General features: G+C 33.9%; 1 protein-coding gene across 1 annotated transcript in view; it reads right to left on the bottom strand.

Moving 5' to 3' along the window:
- Positions 1-20,033, bottom strand: part of LOC108674300 (basement membrane-specific heparan sulfate proteoglycan core protein) — a 218,311-nt gene that overhangs the window by 26,569 nt on the left and 171,709 nt on the right. Inside the window, exons 68-79 of the mRNA XM_047885790.1 lie at positions 19,516-19,635; positions 18,135-18,271; positions 15,923-16,037; positions 14,265-14,412; positions 11,863-12,043; positions 11,248-11,389; positions 9,412-9,512; positions 8,553-8,653; positions 7,294-7,497; positions 6,421-6,618; positions 5,442-5,605; positions 4,384-4,480 (exon numbers count right to left, since the gene is read on the bottom strand). Of these exons, the coding sequence (XP_047741746.1) occupies positions 4,384-4,480; positions 5,442-5,605; positions 6,421-6,618; positions 7,294-7,497; positions 8,553-8,653; positions 9,412-9,512; positions 11,248-11,389; positions 11,863-12,043; positions 14,265-14,412; positions 15,923-16,037; positions 18,135-18,271; positions 19,516-19,635 (1,708 nt within the window). The remainder of the gene's footprint in view (positions 1-4,383; positions 4,481-5,441; positions 5,606-6,420; positions 6,619-7,293; positions 7,498-8,552; positions 8,654-9,411; positions 9,513-11,247; positions 11,390-11,862; positions 12,044-14,264; positions 14,413-15,922; positions 16,038-18,134; positions 18,272-19,515; positions 19,636-20,033) is intronic.

The raw sequence follows: 20,033 nt of genomic DNA, 5'->3' as shown, positions 1-20,033 counted from the left end.
TAAGTTCTGATGGCATGCAATAAAACTGACAAATATTATAACATTTCTCAACATTTATACAGTTATCTCCACTTAAGGGAAGTACATCACCGAGTTGCTATAAGTAAACGCACACTAACCCATTAAAAAGTTAAAGGAAAATCCCATAGGTGAAAATATTCGCATAATTTTAAACGAAGCTTGCAGTGACAGCGAAGACAGAAAAAGCGGTACCAACATTAAATAAGAAAGAAAAGAAACCTTAAGGAACAACTGTACACAATAGGAACATCTCTAATACTGCATGCACCATACATAAATGCTCACACATTAATTATATAAAATCAAACTTTTCGTGGTATTCTTTCATATATCAGTTCTGCATCTTTAACGTGCTATGCAGTAGAGAAAACTACGCAGGAATAGCGCCTTCAGCCTAAGAATAGCTAAACAAACTGAAATGTATACAAAATAGATTTTGAACTCGATAAAAAAACATTATCGTGGGTATACTGATAGCATCATCCGGTCCAGTTCGTAAGTTTTTAAACGCTCATTTTAAAAGCCTATAGCGAACAGCTATACCCAGTGAAAATTTACAGACGCGGCAGCTTCTGATTTGGATTACCAGAAGCTGGGGCGACTCTAAATTTTGTTAGGGTCCCAGTGAAAATTTACAGACGCGGCAGCTTCTGATTTGGATTACCAGAAGTTGGGGCGACTCTAAATTTTGTTAGGGTATCCAAATAATTCGCAGAATAGTGGCAGTTAAACAGCCTTTTATCAGACTCTCACCTTGACAATTAGTTTCATCACCGTGATCAGGACAGTCGGGCACGCCATCGCAAATTTTTACTTCATCAACACAGCGGCCGTCACCACACGGCGAGTTAGGACAACCTTTTTTGCGTACAAATGTGGTTTATGTTTAGCATATTATAAACTATTTCAAAAATGATCAAGTCGAGACGGAATTCAAGGGACCGAGTCCATGGTTCCTTGAAATGTATAGTTTTAAATCTAAATGGAGACTTCAGGAAAATCCTAAATCATGTAAGATACTTGATTAACTTTTTCTCCAATCAATAGAAATGACACTAAAATAAGGAAATTTCAAGCAAAAATCACGTGAAAATTTTCCATGTTTTAAACCATCAGCTTTATGATGCATGTTTCATTAAATATAACAATATCAGGCTATAGATTCATCCAATAATTTCGATTCAAGCGCGATTGTAAGAATAATATATGAAGCCAAAAGCGATTTTTGGTCCCATCGACTATGGACCACAATGCTACAACGGCCAACGCTACGCGTAATCATTGTAGTAAAGCAATTTTGTGTGCTCGAACTTCGTTTCATTTAAAAAAAATGTCAAAGGCTCACATTTAGCAGATCAAAATACTTGGTGGTTGGCAGTCAATTTCTACAGAGGCTTTGTGTAACCACTACAAGCTTCAACACAGAATTTACTATCATAAAATATCGCGGTTTGTGTGGATAAAAATCAATAAACAGAGCAGAGCTCACTTTAGTAACAAATGTCTGAAATGTAAAATAAATGTGTGTTTCTGAAATATAAAATGCGATGCACAAAAATTTCATTTAAAATGTGAAATCACATTTAAAAAAAGCAAAAAAATTTTTTTCTTCAAAATTTCAAAAAATTTTGAAATTTCAAAAGCAAAATTTCATTTAAAATGCGAAATCTCTACGGAAATAACCAGGTGAATCATTTGCCGCAAGTTGTGGGTTTGTTTTTGCCTATTGCTAGGCTAACCAAAATTTTTAGCACGGGAAATCAGTGACCATTATCAAGAACATTTTGGCATGCAGGCTCACGCATCTGCTTACTGACCAAATTGGTCATAATGACGGTTTAAGGTCCAATGAAATAAATCGATATCCTTTTTAAGGGATAAATTTTTTCAAGGTTCGGAGTCAACGAATTATTTTCTGAAAATAAATCTGATAGCATCATATGAACTTTTTTATGTCTGACACGATAACAAGTTAGATTTAGTTGCAAATAATTATCAACACCAGCCAATGAAAAGCAACATCAACCACAGAAATAGGAACGCTGAAATCATAGCCAAGTATTAATGCCACGTAAAGAGTTTGCAATCTTGCGTTCCAAAATCAAGGAGCTGACACCGAGCGCAGCAAACAGGGAGCTGGCAGATCTTCGAAACAGCAGCATGTGGTAAAGTAAAATTTGAACCCAATACATGAAACGTAACACCACCACAAAAAAAACAGATATATGACACAAATGGGACAACAACAAAATGACACAATTAGGACAAAAATGTTCATTGAAGTCGCCAGGATATGATCAGAAGGACGGTCCGAAACACCGAATGAACATTTGTGCCATGCCATCAATAAACATATAACATATAATCGCCAGGTAAAAGAAACATCAAAATCAGGAACACGGACAATGAAACATCAAAATCAGGAAAATGTACAAGGACGAAGGAATACGGACTAAAATGGGATATTCTCCAGGTAAAAGAAACATCAAAATCAGGAAAATGTATAAGGACGAAGGAACACGGACTAAAACGGGATAATCTCCAGGAAAAAAAAACATCAAAATCAAGAATACGGACAATGAAACATCAAAATCAGGAACACGGACTAAAACGGGACGTCGGGTACTAACGTTTAGTGACGGCGAGCAGAGCATTGCAATCGGACTCGTCGGAGCCATCGAGACAGTCACGCATGCCATCACAGAGTAGCATGACATCTATGCACTGACCATCGGAGCACTTGAAATGGTTCAAATTACATTGCGTACTGCGTGGCAATATAAAAGAATCGAGCGGCGATCCGTTAAGTGAGAACACGCCTGAACCTTCCAGAACTAAATCTTCGTCATCGCCTAAGTGGGAAGCTGGGGTCGATGGAGGCTTTCCAAAATCTGTCGAAAAATGCCAATCGAGTCGATGTCAACTTTAATTCGTTTAATGTGCCGTTTTGCTTAGCCAATTTCATTCTAATGAACTTGTATTTGGAAAAAACAATACACCTGTTGTATTCTAATTCAAAACAATTGTGATGGAAAGGGAATAAGAGAAAATGAACGTAAATGTGGTATTTTTCTATCTTCAGCTAAAGAATAGAACTGATGGTACAGAAAGTAGGAAACTAGACGTTCACTCATGGTTGGAGCTGCAACTCGTCAATGAACACGGCATACTCGTTAATTTAAGTTGGCAAACTTAGGGAAAAATCTAGGGTAATTTAAGCTGAAAAACATTTGGAAAAATCTAGGGTAACTTAAGTTGAAAGACATAGGGAAAAATCTAGGGTAATTCAAGTTGAAAAACATAGGGAATAATCTAGTGAAGACGAAGGCAATGACAATTGTACAATTTGGAAGCTGATAGAAAACTTTCAATAAGGAACGAAAGAATTAGAATATAATTATCTCAATAAATATTGGTCACGTTATTAATCAAGCCAGGAAATTTTTTCGAGACGTTTGTTGAGAAAAGTGAAGACTTTACAGGACAGGTATGAAGGGAGGCAAAAGGCGGGGTGCGTTTGCGTTCAGGATATAGAATGAAAATAGAAGAATATATACACAGAACCATTATGTAAATTTGGAATGACTAAAAAAGTATAAATAAAATGTGTACCATCAGCAAAATTTTAAGAAATAAATAGGATCATATTTTTAAAAATACCCTAAAGATTAATTGGATTAATGGGGTCGGATTATCTACAAATGAATTAATCTACTATCGCTAAATAAATCAAATCACGTGACGTAGTAATTTCTTATGCGAGAGGAGCAAACAGCGAACACATTATTATAGAATTCTATGTAAATAAGGCACTCTAGAAGAAAAGATATTAAATTATTATTGAAGTTATTTGCACAAGATTCGCTTAGAGAGCCGTGAGGTTTGTAAGGAGATTATTATGTACAAAAATTTCATTCAAAGACTCACCTTCAGTTCATGGACTTGCGGTTACTTACCTCACCGACACGAGAGATAATTGGGTGAGAGGTGACTTGCAAAAATTGGAAATGCGAGCGATTTTAATTAACTATTTCAATAAAAAAGAGAATGCGTGCGAATATAATTTTGATATGCATATTATCCTCAAAACATCTTTTAGCATTTCGTCAGAAAAAGGTAATAAGTACTTAATAACCCATCGTAACGTCATCGTTTAACCATCATCATCATCGCATATTAATGAAATCAATCCAAGATTCCATTATGATGATTTTTCTTTCGAACGAGAAAACCGTAGAAGAATGTTAGAGTTTCACGTGGATTTTGGCATAGTCGGACACGCGTTTATGATAGATTGACGCACGTATTGCAAATAAAAATACGGAATGATAGCACGAGGTGAAGAAATTATCTATTACATACCGTTGACAACGACCTCTGCAACTGCACGCGCGGTGCCGGCAGCGTTGACGGCTTCGCAGATGTAGCGTCCGGCGTCGCTGGGAGTGATGCCGCGGAACTGCAGGCAAAGACAACAATAAATCTGGGCTGTAACAAATAAGCGATCTTCGCCGATTTTTCGGCGATAAATCTGGCGCGATCTTCGCCGATTTTTCGATAACAAATCTGGGCTGTCACAAATAAGCGATCATCGTCGATTTTTCGGCAATAAATCTGGGCGGAAACAAATAAGCGATCTTCGCCGATTTTTCGGCAATAAATCTGGAGCGATCTTCGCCGATTTTTCGGCAATAAATCTGGGCTGTCACAAATAAGCGATCTTCGCCGATTTTTCGGCAATAAATCAGGGCTGAAACAAATAAGCGATCTTCGCCGATTTTTCGGCAATAAATCAGGGCTGAAACAAAAAAGCGATCTTCGCCGATTTTTCGGCAATAAATCTGGGCTGAAACAAATAAGCGATCTTCGTCGATTTTTCGGCAATAAATCTGGGCTGAAACAAAAAAGCGATCTTCGCCGATTTTTCGGCAATAAATCTGGGCTGAAACAAATAAGCGATCTTCGTCGATTTTTTGGCAATAAATCTGGGCTGAAACAAATAAGCGATCTTCGCGGATTTTTCGGCAATTAATCTGGGCTGAAACAAATAAGCGATCTTCGTCGATTTTTCGGCAATAAAACTGGGCTGAAACAAGTAAGCGACCTTCGTCGACATTTCCGCGATCATAGTCGTTTATTCTTTCTTTCTTTCTTTATTCACACGGGAGCACACAAAAAACATAACAGGAGAACAACAAAAATTTGAAGAAAAAAATACAAAATGCTTCCTTATGAATGCTTATATAAGCTATATAAGCTAAAAAGCTTCACAGGCGGCATAGGCGATATTACTATCAATAGAACAATAACATATAATGATATTATATACGTTATTTTGCATCAAAGAACGGAAGAATTAAAAATTACCAGCTCTAATTATTAAATTAATGCACGAAACATTGTGTCATTAAAATACCTACCATCATCTCGCCATCGTTGATGATGACAGAGGGCGGCATACGGGCTCCCTCCTTCGCCCACGTGATGGTTATAGGACGGTCGCCTGTGGCCTTGCAGAGCAGCGAGACCGTGTCACCTGGTCGCACCACCTGTCGCACTGGCTCCAGCTCGATCACAGGTGGTGCTGTGCATAACCAGCTTTGTTATATGTTTACTATACTATACATACTATAAATACTATAGTATAAACTATATACTATATGATTATGGTATGTTTGTTAATAATAGCAAGCTTGTTAATTATACCATGTATCTTAACGATTAGATCAGAAAAGAAGTTGTTTGTGATCTATTAAATAGGGTAATTGATATGAGAGAGTATGGTTTGAGTGACTTTTGAATCAGGTGACCAGACACGCTGGCTGACCGGATTTTCGAATTGAAACGAAAAAGAACATAATCAACATTCAAAAGGTTTGTGAGGGGAAAATTGCAATGAAAAAAATAACACCTGAGGCGTATAACAGCAAGAATGAACTAACCAGAAATTATATCAAACGTTGTCATAGAAATGTACAAGGACGTTTATTCCATTTATTTGAAGTTGAATGAAGTTATGAGAAAAGCAGAAATGAACGATGATCTGTTTTCTTGAAAAAAAGGTTTTACTATCAATGCAGACTCAGTAAATTGTTCGAATAACAAGTAAATGTTTCTCGATTTCTATTTGAGCCACAGCGCGGCGTAAATTTCGTAAGAAATGATTTGAAGAAAGGTTTTCGGTCCCGAGAACTCAAGAAAAAGACACCACAAACCACGTAGAATTCATCTTATATTCAGCCCCTCCTTATAAATCAGGAGGGGCTAACAATGATGTAGACTTCCTGGTAGACTTTAGATCAGGAGAGGCTAACCAAATGTAGACCTCATGGTAGACTAACCAATGATGTAGACTTCATGGTAGACTAACCGATGATGTAGACTTCATGGTAGACTAACCGATGATGTAGACTTCATGGTAGACGGTGAAGAGAATTTGACCACCGGCCGTACTGGACCCAACACAAGCGTACTCTCCACCGTCTTCCTTCTGCACATTGTAGACGGTGAGCACGCCGTTGTCGACGTGGTGAGATGCAGGCAGAGGTTTGTTGTTGGCGCGGCGGAACGTTACGACCACGCCCGAGCTGGGACTTTCTAAGGAGGCAAGAATCGAAATCAAATCAGGAGAACAGGAATGTAAAATACAACGGAGTCAAATACCTTAAAGATTTGAATTTATAGTCAATTTTGGGAGAAGAGGAATCCAAAATATAACGGAGTCAAGTATCTTGAATGATATGAATTTATAGTAAATTTGGAGGAAAGTTGCTTTTTCTGAAGCAAACAACAGATAGAGGAACAAATTCGAACAAGCGCGTTGGTATTTATCGTCAATTATGGAGGAAAGTTGCTGTTAATGATAGAAGAATAAATTCGAGCAAGCGCGTTGGTATTTAAAGTGCATTCTACACTAGAGTTGATCGGCACAAAATATTTTGCTGGGACTATAAAATGTTAGATAAATTTAATTTTTCACTTGAAACGGAATGATATAGTTTTCATAAAATACTTTCTAACGTTACTTAAAAAAATAAAACCATGTCTTACCTAAAAAAAAGGAAACTATGTCTTACCTAAATAAATGAAACAATGTCTTACCTAAAAAATTAAACTATGTCTTACCTAAATAAATGAAACAATATCTCACCTAAAAAATTAAACTATGTCTTACCTAAATAAATGAAACAATATCTCACCCAAAAAATTAAACTATGTCTTACCTAAATAAATGAAACAATATCTCACCTAAAAAATTAAACTATGTCTTACCTCGGTCTAAACAAGAAAATTCGAAGGTTGACCCGACATTGATCCGTGTGCTCTCTGTAACAGGTCGCGAGGGCGGGAAGGGTCTGGGCGGCAAGGGTCTGTCCACGGGTGCTGATGGCACGGGTCTGTCCACGGGGGGTCGAGGATACGGGGTCCCAGGTAGCGTAGGGGTCACGATCACTTGGATGTACTCTTCGGTGGAGCCTGAGGGCGGACACCACAAAGTAGGTTAGGTTGTTATTCTTTTAAGAATTTGATGACAAAGTTGAAAGTGATTGCATTATCCTCCGACATGAGGACGGTAAGTCACCGAAGAAGTAATAAATACAATATCACAAGGAATTTAAAAAGCAAAGAAAACGCCAAGCAAATTCACCATATCGATATTGAAAACGTTTTCAATATCGATATGGTGAATTTGCTTGGCGTTGTCTTTGCTTTTAAATTCCTTGTGAACTTGCGATATAAGCAGACTGATAATATAAGTGCTTAATTACAAAAATACAATATGTTTTATGAATAGTTCATAATTTTTTAATTCATTGAATTGCATCAATTCCAGCATTCATTTACTAAACGCAAGATGCAGAAAGTAAAATCATTATCAAAATATGGACACTTTGGACAGCACACACATAAACTTATTTCAAGCGGTTGAGCCATGAAATAAAACGAACGATATGTTTTTTGAAGTAGTAATGGCATGGTGATTTTCTTGTATGTTTGTGGCCATAATTACAATAACATTTTTAAATTTTATATACGAAGTTTAATGGACACACGTATTCTTAGATGAAAGATTTGCACTATTGGAGATGAAGCTACGGAAGCTGCTGAAATGATTATACGAAAATGACTCTACAAAAAATGACTCTACGAAAATGATTCTACCGAAGCTGCCGAAAAAGTCGATTGAAATACGAAAAAGATCAGCATAAAAGAGTAGGTGAAGTGAACTTTGGCGCCAATGAAGATAAGATAAAGTAGAGAGTAGATAAAGTAGAGAGAGTAGATGAAGTAAAAAGTAGATAAAATAGAGAGTAGATAAAGTAGAGAGTAGATAAAGTATAGAGAGTAGATAAAGTAGAGAGTAGATAAAGTAGAGAGTAGATAAAGTATAGAGTAGATAAAGTATAGAGTAGATAAAGTAGATAGTAGATAAAGTAGAGAGTAGGTACAGTAGAAAGTAGATAACGTATAGAGTAGATAAAGTAGAGAAGAGATGAAGTAGAGAGTAGATAAAGTAGATAGTAGAGCACCTGCAGCGTTGGTGGCAGTGCAGCGGTAGTTGCCCGAGTCCTCAGGAGAGATGCTCGAGATCTCATACTCTACAGAGGACGGCGAGAGCGAGCGTCCGGGGCTGTGGGAGCGAGGCGCGTAACGTAACGTGAAATGCATTACAGGAAACTGTAGTTGCTTTTTCGATAAAGAACTTGACGGGTAACAAAGAGAAATTAATATCGATAAATAACACGACAAAAAAAACAGTACATTTTTGTTTCATTTCAATAAGGAACTTGACGGGTAATGAGCAAAAAATAATCTCAATAAATAACACGACACATCAAAAATATAATAATAAATAATAAGAACACGACACTCATTAAAAAATATCACATGGTACATTTATGTTTCATTAAAAATTAAACACGCAAATTCAAAACTGCTGGCGAGATCAACAAAGAGATTCATAAGAAGCATGATTGAAGTTGTAATCACTAGTTATTTTACACAAATTTCTACACAATTTCTTTATTTTACAAACATTTTTTATTTTACACAAATTTCTTATTTTACACAATTTTTTTTATTATACACAAATTCTTTATTTTACACAAATTTTTACAGAATTTGCTATTATTCACAATTTTTTTAGACAAGTTTATAATCTTCATGACAAAGTTAAACACGACAGAATTGCGTTAAATTCGTGTAAAATTAATTAAATAAAATAACCGCCGAATAAATAAAAATAATTCGTGTATTTAATTAATTAAATAAAATAACCGTCCGCCGAATAAATAAAAATAATTCGTGTATATAATTAAATAAAATAACCGCCGAATAAATAAAAATAATTCGTGTATATAATTAAATAAAATAACTCGCTGCACTCACAGGCTGGTAGGGTAGTTGGCCCTGAGGAAGTACCACGTCACAGAAGGCGCCGGGTCGCCTGACGCTGAACACTCCAGCCGCACGCGACTGCCTTCCAGTACCTGATTTACAACACAATTAATATAGTATAGTACATTTAAACAATTATTTTTTTAATTCTGACTATTAATATCATCTATGATATGACTAATAATACCTGATTTACCGCACAATTAATATACTCTTGTATATTTAAACAATTTTTATTTTAATTCTGACTATTAATATCATCTATGATGTGACTAATAATAACATCTATAAATTTACATTTACGCAATTTACAAAATATTTACAACACAATTAACAAAATATAGTACATTAAAACAATTATTTTTTTAATTCTGACTAATAATACCATCTATGATATGACTAATAATAATATTTATAAAACCAATAATATAACAATGCGATAGAATTTGGCTTAAGTGCTTCAGAAGAACCCACTCAGTTACACGGCTGTTTTTTCAGCTAAAATTGCTTGATTTACAACACAATTAACAAAATATAGTAGATTTAAAATTTTTTTTAATTCTGATTAATAATATCATCTATGATATGACTAATAATAACATCTATAAAACCAATAATATAGCAATGCGATAGATGTTACATGAGATTTTATTTTCCAACTAATAATATCTAATTTGGCTTACGTGCTTCAGAAGAAACCACTTAGTTACACGGATGTTTATCAGCTAAAATTACCTGATATACCACACAATTAATATAGTCTGGTATATTTAATCAATTATTCTTTTAATTGTGACTACGTTATACAACTAATAATATAGAAAAGCTATAGAAGTTACACGAGATATTATTTTCCACCAATAAAATCCTATTTGTCTTCGGTGCTTCATAAGAAAACCACTCAGTTACACGGCTGTTTTTGAGCTAAAATCTGATGTACGACGTAAATGACAGTTAAAAGAATTCAAATTGCCGAGAAAAATTAAGAAATATTAAATTGTAAACCGAAACGTTAATTCTAAATGTATTAATTTAGTATCGGGAATGTCGTCGCATGTAAATTATATGTATACTCTCCTGAATTTTCTCATCCGTTACCGCCACTTCGACTAGGAAAAAAATTTGTTATCTAAGAAACACAGACTCTGTAGAACGATTGATGTGTGAATTAAATGTAATTAAATGTCTCTGATGTTTTCGCCCGTTCCAAATCAAGCCAAAGTTCTGTAGATTTTCTGGCTGAGATTGAGAAGAGTTCTCTGATACCTGAGATAAGGGTTGTCTACGACTTAGTGATGAAGGCACCTGATGATGGTTTGCTGTGAGTTCATGCATTACAGATGAAGGTATCTGATAAGGGCTTTCTACGACTTAGTGCTTTACAGATGAAGGCACTTGATAAGGGTTCTCTATGACTTAGTACATTACAGATGAAGGCACCTGATAAGGGTTCTCTACGAGGTACTGCATCACAGATAAAGGCACCTGATAAGGGTTCTCTACGAGTTACTGCATTACAGATGAAGGCACCTGATAAGGGTTCTCTACGAGTTACTGCATTACAGATGAAGGCACCTGATAAGGGATCTCTACGAGTTACTGCATTACAGATGAAGGCACCTGATAAGGGTTCTCTACGACTTAGTACATTACAGATCAAGGCACCTGATAAGGGTTCTCTACGACTTAGTGCATTAAAGACGAAGGCACCTGATAAGGGTTCTCTATGAGTTACTGCATTACAGATGAAGGCACCTGATAAGGGCTCTCTACGACTACAGATGAAGGCACCTGATAAGGGTTCTCTACGACTACAGATGAAGGCACCTGATAAGGGTTCTGGCCAGGGTTTATCCTGATGGTGGGCAGGGCAATGATCTCGAGGGTGGCTGTGCTGCGGACCTCCCCGGCATCGTTGCGCGCGGTGCACACGTAAGATCCTGCCTCGCTGCCTGTCACTTGGGTGAACCTGCCAGTGCAGATCAATAAGTATATTTTTAATAAAATATTCTAATTAATCTATGTACGAGTTTACAGTTAATTTCCGTAAAAGTGTATTAGGATTAACTAAAAATATGATTGTATGCCATAAATGATGAATTGCAGAGTACAACACCGAATGCTGGGCCATGTCTCCAATTCTTCCTGTGTTTAATAATATATAAGATACAAGACTCACGTAACATGTAATAATATATAAGATATAACGTAATAATATAAAAGAAACGAGACTTGCGTGATAATATATAATAATATATAAGATACCAGACTCACGTTATAACCTATAATAAATTACAAGATACAAGACTTACGTGATAATATATAATAATAAATAATAATATAAAAGATATAAAACTCACGTGATAATATATAATATACGAGACTCACGTAATAATACCGCCAGGCGTGATAATATATAATAATATAATATATAAGACTTACGTAATAATACCGCCAGGCAGAATCTCAATGTTAGAGGCCATAGGTCGACCATCAGCTCGTGCCCAGGTGACCTCGGGCATGGGTATGCCCCCCGTGAGATGGCACTGGAACAGCGCTGTGTTGCCAGGCTGCAGAGTCTGCCGCGTGTCGGGGTACATCTTCACTGACGGCGGCTCCCGACCTGATGTTAATACAAGCGAAATAATTAATATATAAATGATTCATTTAAATGTTGATATGTAGTGAATTAAAAGAAAATAAAAGCGAGTTAATAATGATTCACTTATGTTGAAACGTAGTGAATTGGAAGGGAATATAAGCGAATTATTAAATAGTTAAATGATTCATTTAAATGTTGATATGTAGTGAATTAAAAGAAAATAAAAGCGAGCTAATAAAGATTCACTTATGTTGAAACGTAGTGAATTAGAAGAGAATATAAGCGAATTAATGAATATATAAATGGTTTATGTAAATCTTGAAACGTAGGGAATTAAAAGAAAATAAAAGCGAGTTAATTAATAGATAAATGGTTCACTTATATTGAGACGTAGTGAATTAAAAGAAAATAAAAGCGAATTGATAAATAGTTAGAAGACTCAGGAAAATGTTGAAACGTAATGAATTAGAAGAAAATATAAGCGAATCAATGAATAGTTGAATGATTCACTTACATGTTGAGACGTAGTGAACAAGAGGAGAATATAAGCTATTTAATGAGTGGGTAAATGATTCACGTAAATGTTGAAACGTAGTGAATTAAAAGAAAATAAAAGCGAGCTAATAATGATTCACTTATGTTGAAACGTAGTGAATTGGAAGGGAATATAAGCGAATTAGTAAATAGTTAAATGGTTCACGTAAATGTGGAAACGAAGTGAATTAGAAGAGAATATAAGCGAATTAATAAATAGATAAATGATTCAATTAAATGTTGAAACGTGGTGAATTAGAAGAGAATATAAGCGGATTAATAAATAATTACATGATTCACGTAAATATTGAAACATAGTGAATTAGAAGAGAATATAAGCGAATTAATAATTAGTTAAATGATTCATTTAAATGTTGAAACGTAGTGAAGTAGAAAAGATAATAGAAAAATTATTACATAGTGTTAATCTTTATTATGAATCAGACCTCAAAATTTTGATACGGTATAAAAATAGCAGAAATTTTATATTGGAATTAAAACTTTTTCTAAGTTGCGGAATGTTTTTCATTTAACAATGAGGTAAAATGAGTAAATCTGAATAAAATGTCAAGCAGTCTGAGAATTGACTTTTTCAGCACATCGTGAACTCGCACAGAAATTTAATAACGGTAAATTTTGAGAGATTTAAAATAGAATTCTGAATTGAGACAAAAGTCATGAACAACTAAGTATTACTCTTGAAGATTACATACAATATTAACAGAAGGGATCACAATCATTATATATTAGATAACGGCAACTTCTTTAAGTTCAACTTCCATATTAATCGAATACTAATAAAAAATTCACTCGAATTTAAATTATAAAAACGTTTTTTTTTCTTCAGGGAATGGTAGCAATTAATGCGTAGAGTAATTAACGGCGCAGAATGAAACTAATTTAATTTCCTATTAATTTGATTACTTAACTACCGTTTCCATCATTGTACATTTATCATTGAAGGTTTAATATGTAATTGTAATGTTCGTCATTTGTTAAATTAATTGTAAAGTTACATTTGCTAAATTAATTGTACCTGTAAAGTCACATTTGTTAAATTAATTGTACCTGTAAAGTTACATTTGCTAAATTATTCGCAATTGTAAAGTTACATTTGATAAATTAATTGTAAACTTACATTTAATAAATGATTTGTAATTGCAAATTTATATTTGTTAAATTAGTTGCAATTATTAAGTTATATTTGTTAAATTAATTGTAATTTTAAAGTTACATTTGCTAAATTATTTGCAATTGTAAGATACATTTGTTAAGTGATTTGTAATTGTAAAGTTACATTTGTCAAATTAATTGTAATTGTAAAGATGTAAAGATACATTTGTTAAATGATTTGTAATTGTAAAGATACATTTGTTAAATGATTTGTAATTGTAAAGTTACATTTGTTAAATTGGTTGTAATTGTTACATTTGTTAAATTTATTGTAAAGTTATAGTTGGTAAATTAATTGTAAACTTACATTTCTTAAATTAATTGTAAAGTTACATTTGTTAAATTTAAAGTTGCCTGTGTTAAATTAATTGTAAAGTAACATTTTTTAAATTGTAAAGTTACCTCTGTTAAATTAATAGTAAAGTTACATTTGTTAAATTAAATTAAAAGTTACATATCTTAGATCAATTGCAAAATTATTCTTGTTAAAATTATTGTAAAGTTACATTAGGTAAATTAATGATCGAAATCATACGTTCAACTTCGATGACTGTGACAGCGCGAGCAGAGCCGCCGCTGCTGCGAGCGTCGCAGACGTACATGCCGCGGTCGCTGACCTCAGCGTTGACGATACGTAGCACGTCGCCGTCCACGGTCACGCCGCGACCAAACACGTCGTTAACCTGTAGCAAAAGAATATATATAACCATATGATTGATCAGCAACACGTCGCCGTCCACGGTCACTCCGCGACCAAACACGTCATTAACCTGTAGCAAATAAATATATATAACCATATGATTAATACGCAACACGTCGCCGTCCACGGTCACGCCGCGACCAAACACGTCGTTAACCTGTAGCAAATAAATATATATAACATATGATTAATACGCAACACGTCGCCGTCCACGGCCACGCCGCGACCAAACACGTCATTAACCTGTAACAAATGAATATATATAAACATATGATTAATATTAAAGAATTGTAGTTACTATATTGAAGATTAGCGACCAAACACGTCTTTAACCTGTAGCAAATGAATATATATAAACATATGATTGATATTAAAGAATTGTAGTTACTATATTGAAGATTACAGCGACAATCATCAGTTTCTTAATAAATAGAAAACGGTCACGCCACGACCAATTAAACACGTCGTTAACCTGTAGCAAATGAATATATATAAACATATGATTAATATTAAAGAATTGTAGTTACTATATTGAAGATTAAAGCGAGAATAATCAGTTTCTTAATAAATAGAAAACGGTCACGCCACGACCAATTAAACACGTCGTTAACCTGTAGTAAATGAATATATATAACCACATGATTAATATCAAAGAATAGTAGTTACTATACTGAGGATTACAGAGACAATCATCAAGTTTCTTAACAAATAGAAGCTAGGCTAATGCTTTTTTAACTTAACACTAGATGTCTTTTCATTTGAACTAAATTGCCGCTAGTTTAATATACAGACATGCATGCAATTTTGAGATGCATTTAAATACAGTCAAGATTATGGTTGATATTTTCAGAGTTATTTGCATCTCTAGAGATGGAAAAGTTCTAACATAAAAAGCAGGAAGTATGTCATAAACTCAGGCGTCATTTCATCTTTAAAATAATAAATAATACTTTCATTAAATAATATTAAATAATACTTAAAATAATTATACAATATTTTCATGAAAATTCGCTAAATCTCAGCCATTGAAGATACACTATCAATAAGAAAATATTATTTCATGTTGGGTTAAATCATAGTGTTACATAAATTCGCTTAATCTCAGCCATTGAAGATACACTATCAATAAGAAAATATTAATTTATGTTGGTTAAATCATAGTGTTATATAAATTCGCTTAATCTTAGCCATTGAAGATACCCTATCAATAAGAAAATATTATTTCATGTTGGGTAAATCATAGTCTTATATAAATTCGCTTTAGCTTAGCAATTTAAAATATATTATTAAGAAGAAAACATTATTATTTTATATCTTCGCTCGCACCTTTGACCAGACAATGGTAGGCTGTGGTGAGCCAGAGGCGAACTATAAACAAGAAAATATTACTTTATGTTGGGTAAATCATGGTCTTATATAAATTCGCTTTAGCTTAGCAATTGAAAATATATTATTAAGGATAAAATATTATTATTTCATGTATTTGCTCGCACCTTTGACCAGACAATGGTGGGCTGCGGTGACCCAGAGACGATGCAGCGAACCTCGGCGCTCTTGCCCTGGCTGATGGTCTGGCGGTCAGGCTCGATGCGCACCGTAGGCACGTTGCTGAAAAAAATATAACTCAGTACTCACTGCAGTGAGTGACAGAGAGCGCATTTTCTCGTCGACGAAAACTTGAGGTCACGGACAGACGGACGGACAGACGGACGGACAGACGGACGGACATGGAGAGCACAATAGTGCATTTTTTCCATAAATGAGAAAATGCGCTAAAAACACGTTGCATTGTTATTTCTTACCATTTTTGAACATTAAATATTATTTATAATTGCGTAAATTTTATAGGGCAAGGCAGCGCTTAAGTTATTTAATACCCTTTTTGAACATCAAATTTTATTTCTAATGACGTAAATTTCATAGGGGCAAGGCAGCGCTTAAGTTATTTAATACCCTTTTTGAACATCAAATTTTATTTATAATGGAGTATATTTCATAGGGGCAAGGCAGCGCTTAAGTTATTCAATACCCTTTTTGAACATCAAATTTTATTTCTAATGACGTAAATTTCATAGGGCAATGCAGCCTTTAATCCACTTCGATTCTTTTATTCTTTATTCTTTCACACACAGAAGCAACAGAGCACGACTCAATAGAAAGAGAAAAATAAACATGCTATTTAGAAATAAATGATTCCAGGTGAAAAGCCTATACAAGCTATAAAAAAGCTTCGCAGGCGTAATAGGTGACGAGTATGAACATAATAGTGGCAACAAGTACAAAAAAAAATAATACAAATATTACATTCTAAAGTAAAGGCAGTACATAAGTAAATTGTCACAAGAAAAAAAAACTATAAGATAAACAACGTTAGATTAATATTGAGCAAGAATATGATCACGAAATTTTGCCTTTAAAATGGATTTGGAACAGTTTATTCTGAAGTCATCAGGCAGTTCATTAAAATGTTTTACACAATCAATTCGCTATGAACTTTCAAATTACTTTTTAAGAGTGAAAACTAAAAAAAAAAACAAGATAATATGTGTATTATTAAACCTTTATTTGGATTCTAATGGCGTCCATTTCATAGGGCAAGGCAGCGCTTAATCCTCTTCGACTCGCTATGAACTTTAAAACTACTTTTTAAGAGTGAAAATTCAGACATAAATAAGATAATATTTTATTATTAAAATTAAAATTAATAATATAGTATTAATTTTAGTTTTAGTATCTTTTTAGTTTTTAATAATTTATATATTAATAATATTAACAATAATAATTAATACTCATGGAAGAGCTGGTCGTATTATTAAACCTAAGGAATTTAAAAGCAAAGAAAACACCAAGCAAATTCACCATATCGACGTTTTCAATAAGTATATGGTAAATTTGCTTCGTGTTTTCTTTGCTTTTAAATTCCTTGTGAACTTGCGACATAAGCAGACTGATAATATGAGTACTTATTAAACCTAAATTTAAAATTAATATTCACAGAAGAGCTGGTCGCACTCACTAGGTCCTATTCATAGAAGAGCTGGTCAAACTATTGAACCTAATTTATCGTATTATTAAACCTAAATTTGGAATTAATACTCATGGAAGAGCTGGTCGTATAATCAAACCTAAGCAATTTAAAAGCAAAGAAAACACCAAGCAAATTCATCATATCGATATTGCAAACGCACGGTCTCGATATCGATATGGTAAATATGCTAGGTGTTTTCTTTGCTTTTAAATTCCTTGTGAACTTGCGATATAAGCAGACTGAAAATATGAGTACTTATTAACACGTTGACTACGATTGCTTCATATTGTACTATTATTTCATTTTTTGTACTTTTTTTAAGCAGGGTTGCCAGACGGTCATTTTTTCCGGACAAATTCCGCGATTTAGTTTTTCTCAATTGCGTTGGCCGGCTAAAATTTATGATAGGGGTACTTCCTAATTAAATTTTAAATGCTGCAAAAATAAAATAAATGGAATTTTTATAGCGGAACCCACAAATAAACTAGTATACATTGAATTATCGGCCTTTTTTGGCCTTTTTTGTTTTCGGATTTGGCTGATTTTAGGGAACCTGAATTATGTACCACAACCTCCTGGAGAAATACATTTCGTGGTAAGCATATGTACCAATACGTAGTCAACGTGTTAAACCTAAATTTGGAATTAATATTCACATAAAATCTGGTGGCACTCACTAGGTCCTGATGATCTGTATGCGCGTGGTAGCCTCGCCGCTGAAGCCGTCCGAGGTTTGTATGGAGCAGAGGTACAGGCCTGAGTCTTCAGGCTGCGCGTTAGGGATCACCAGCTCACCGTTGTTCTGGGTAGCGCTCTGGTCGAGGTGTACGGAATTTGTGTAATGATAAATTACTGTTTCTAATGAATTACTCAAAGATTTCCAATGGTTATTAAATCACTACATAACATAAATTTTATTCAATCTAAAAATACATACATCCTCTGGGTAGCGCTCTAGTGAAGGTGTAGGGAATTTAAGTAATAATAAATTACTGTTTCTAATGGATCACTCAAATATTTACAATAGATATTTAATCACTACATAACAATAATTTAATTCAACCAAAAAGTATATACATTCTCTGGGTAGCGCTCTGGTGGAAGTGTACGTAATTTATGTGATGATAAATTACTGTTCCAAATAGATCACTCAACAATTACAATGTTATTAAATTACTACAATACATAAATTTTATTCAATCGAAAGACACATACATTCGACCTCATTCCAAGTATATCATCTCTTGTAATGTATCATCTAAAACTAAATAACTTTACTTTATTGTACATATAAGTAAAAACTGCATAGACGAATTATTCAAGCTATCTAAAGACATTCGACCTCATTCTATGTACATCATCTCTTGTAATGTATAAGCTAAAACTAAATAACTTTACTTTATTGTACATAAAAGTAAAAACTGCATAGACCAATTATTCAAGCTATCTAAAAATACATACATTCGACCTCATTCTATGTACATCATCTATTGTAATGTATCGACTAAAACTAAATAACCTAACATTAATGTACATAAAAGTAAAAATTACATTGTCATATTATTCAATCTAAAGATACATAATTCGACCTCATTCTATGTACATCATCACTCGTAATATATCATCTAAAACTAAATAACTTTAAATTAATGTACATAAAAATAAAAACTACATAGCCCCACCTGAGGAAGCTGGCCGTTGAAGCGTGGTTACAATGGTTTTTAAATCACAAGAAAACATAAATTTAATTCAATCGAAAGAAAAATACATTTGACTTCATGCATTCTATGTACATCATCTCTTGTAATGTATTAGCTAAAACTAAATAACTTAACTTTATTGTACATATAAATAAAAACTGCATAGCCCCACCTGAGGAAGCTGTCCGTTGAAGCGTGGTTACAATGGTTTTTAAATCGCAAGAAAACATAAATTTAATTCAATCGAAAGAAAAATACATTTGACTTCATTCTATGTACATCATCTCTTGTAATATATTAGCTAAAACTAAATAACTTTACTTTATTGTACATAAAAATAAAAACTGCATAGCCCCACCTGAGGAAGTTGTCCGTTGAAGCGTGACCATCTGATGGCAGCGAGCGCGTACTGCGCTGGACCGGAGCAGTCGACGCGGACCGTCCCTCCTTGTGACACCTCCACTTCTGTCTGCGTAACCTGCATAGTACAAATTAACGGTTACTATAGTATATGATATACTATGTCATATACTGTATTTGATATGATATACTATATGATAAACTAAAACATACTCTTTAATGTATATAATAAACTATAAGACCTCTGTCTGCGTAACCTACGTAGTACAAATTAACGGTTGCTATAGTATATGATATACTATACCTGATATGATATACTATACTATATGATACATTAAAAGACACTCTATAATGTATATAATAAACTGTAAACTTGCGTCACCTGCGTCGCAAAACTTAACGATTACTATATATATTATATAATATATGATATACTATGCTATATGATACACTAAAACACACTCTATAATGTATATAATAAGCTATAAAATTGCGTCACCTACGTCGCAAAAATTA

Source organism: Hyalella azteca, unplaced genomic scaffold (genome assembly GCF_000764305.2).
Source record: "Hyalella azteca isolate HAZT.00-mixed unplaced genomic scaffold, Hazt_2.0.2 contig3122, whole genome shotgun sequence".
NCBI classification, from domain to species: Eukaryota; Metazoa; Arthropoda; class Malacostraca; order Amphipoda; family Hyalellidae; genus Hyalella; species Hyalella azteca.
Note: the sequence above shows the minus strand (reverse complement) of the source record. Positions and strands in the feature narration are given on the sequence as shown.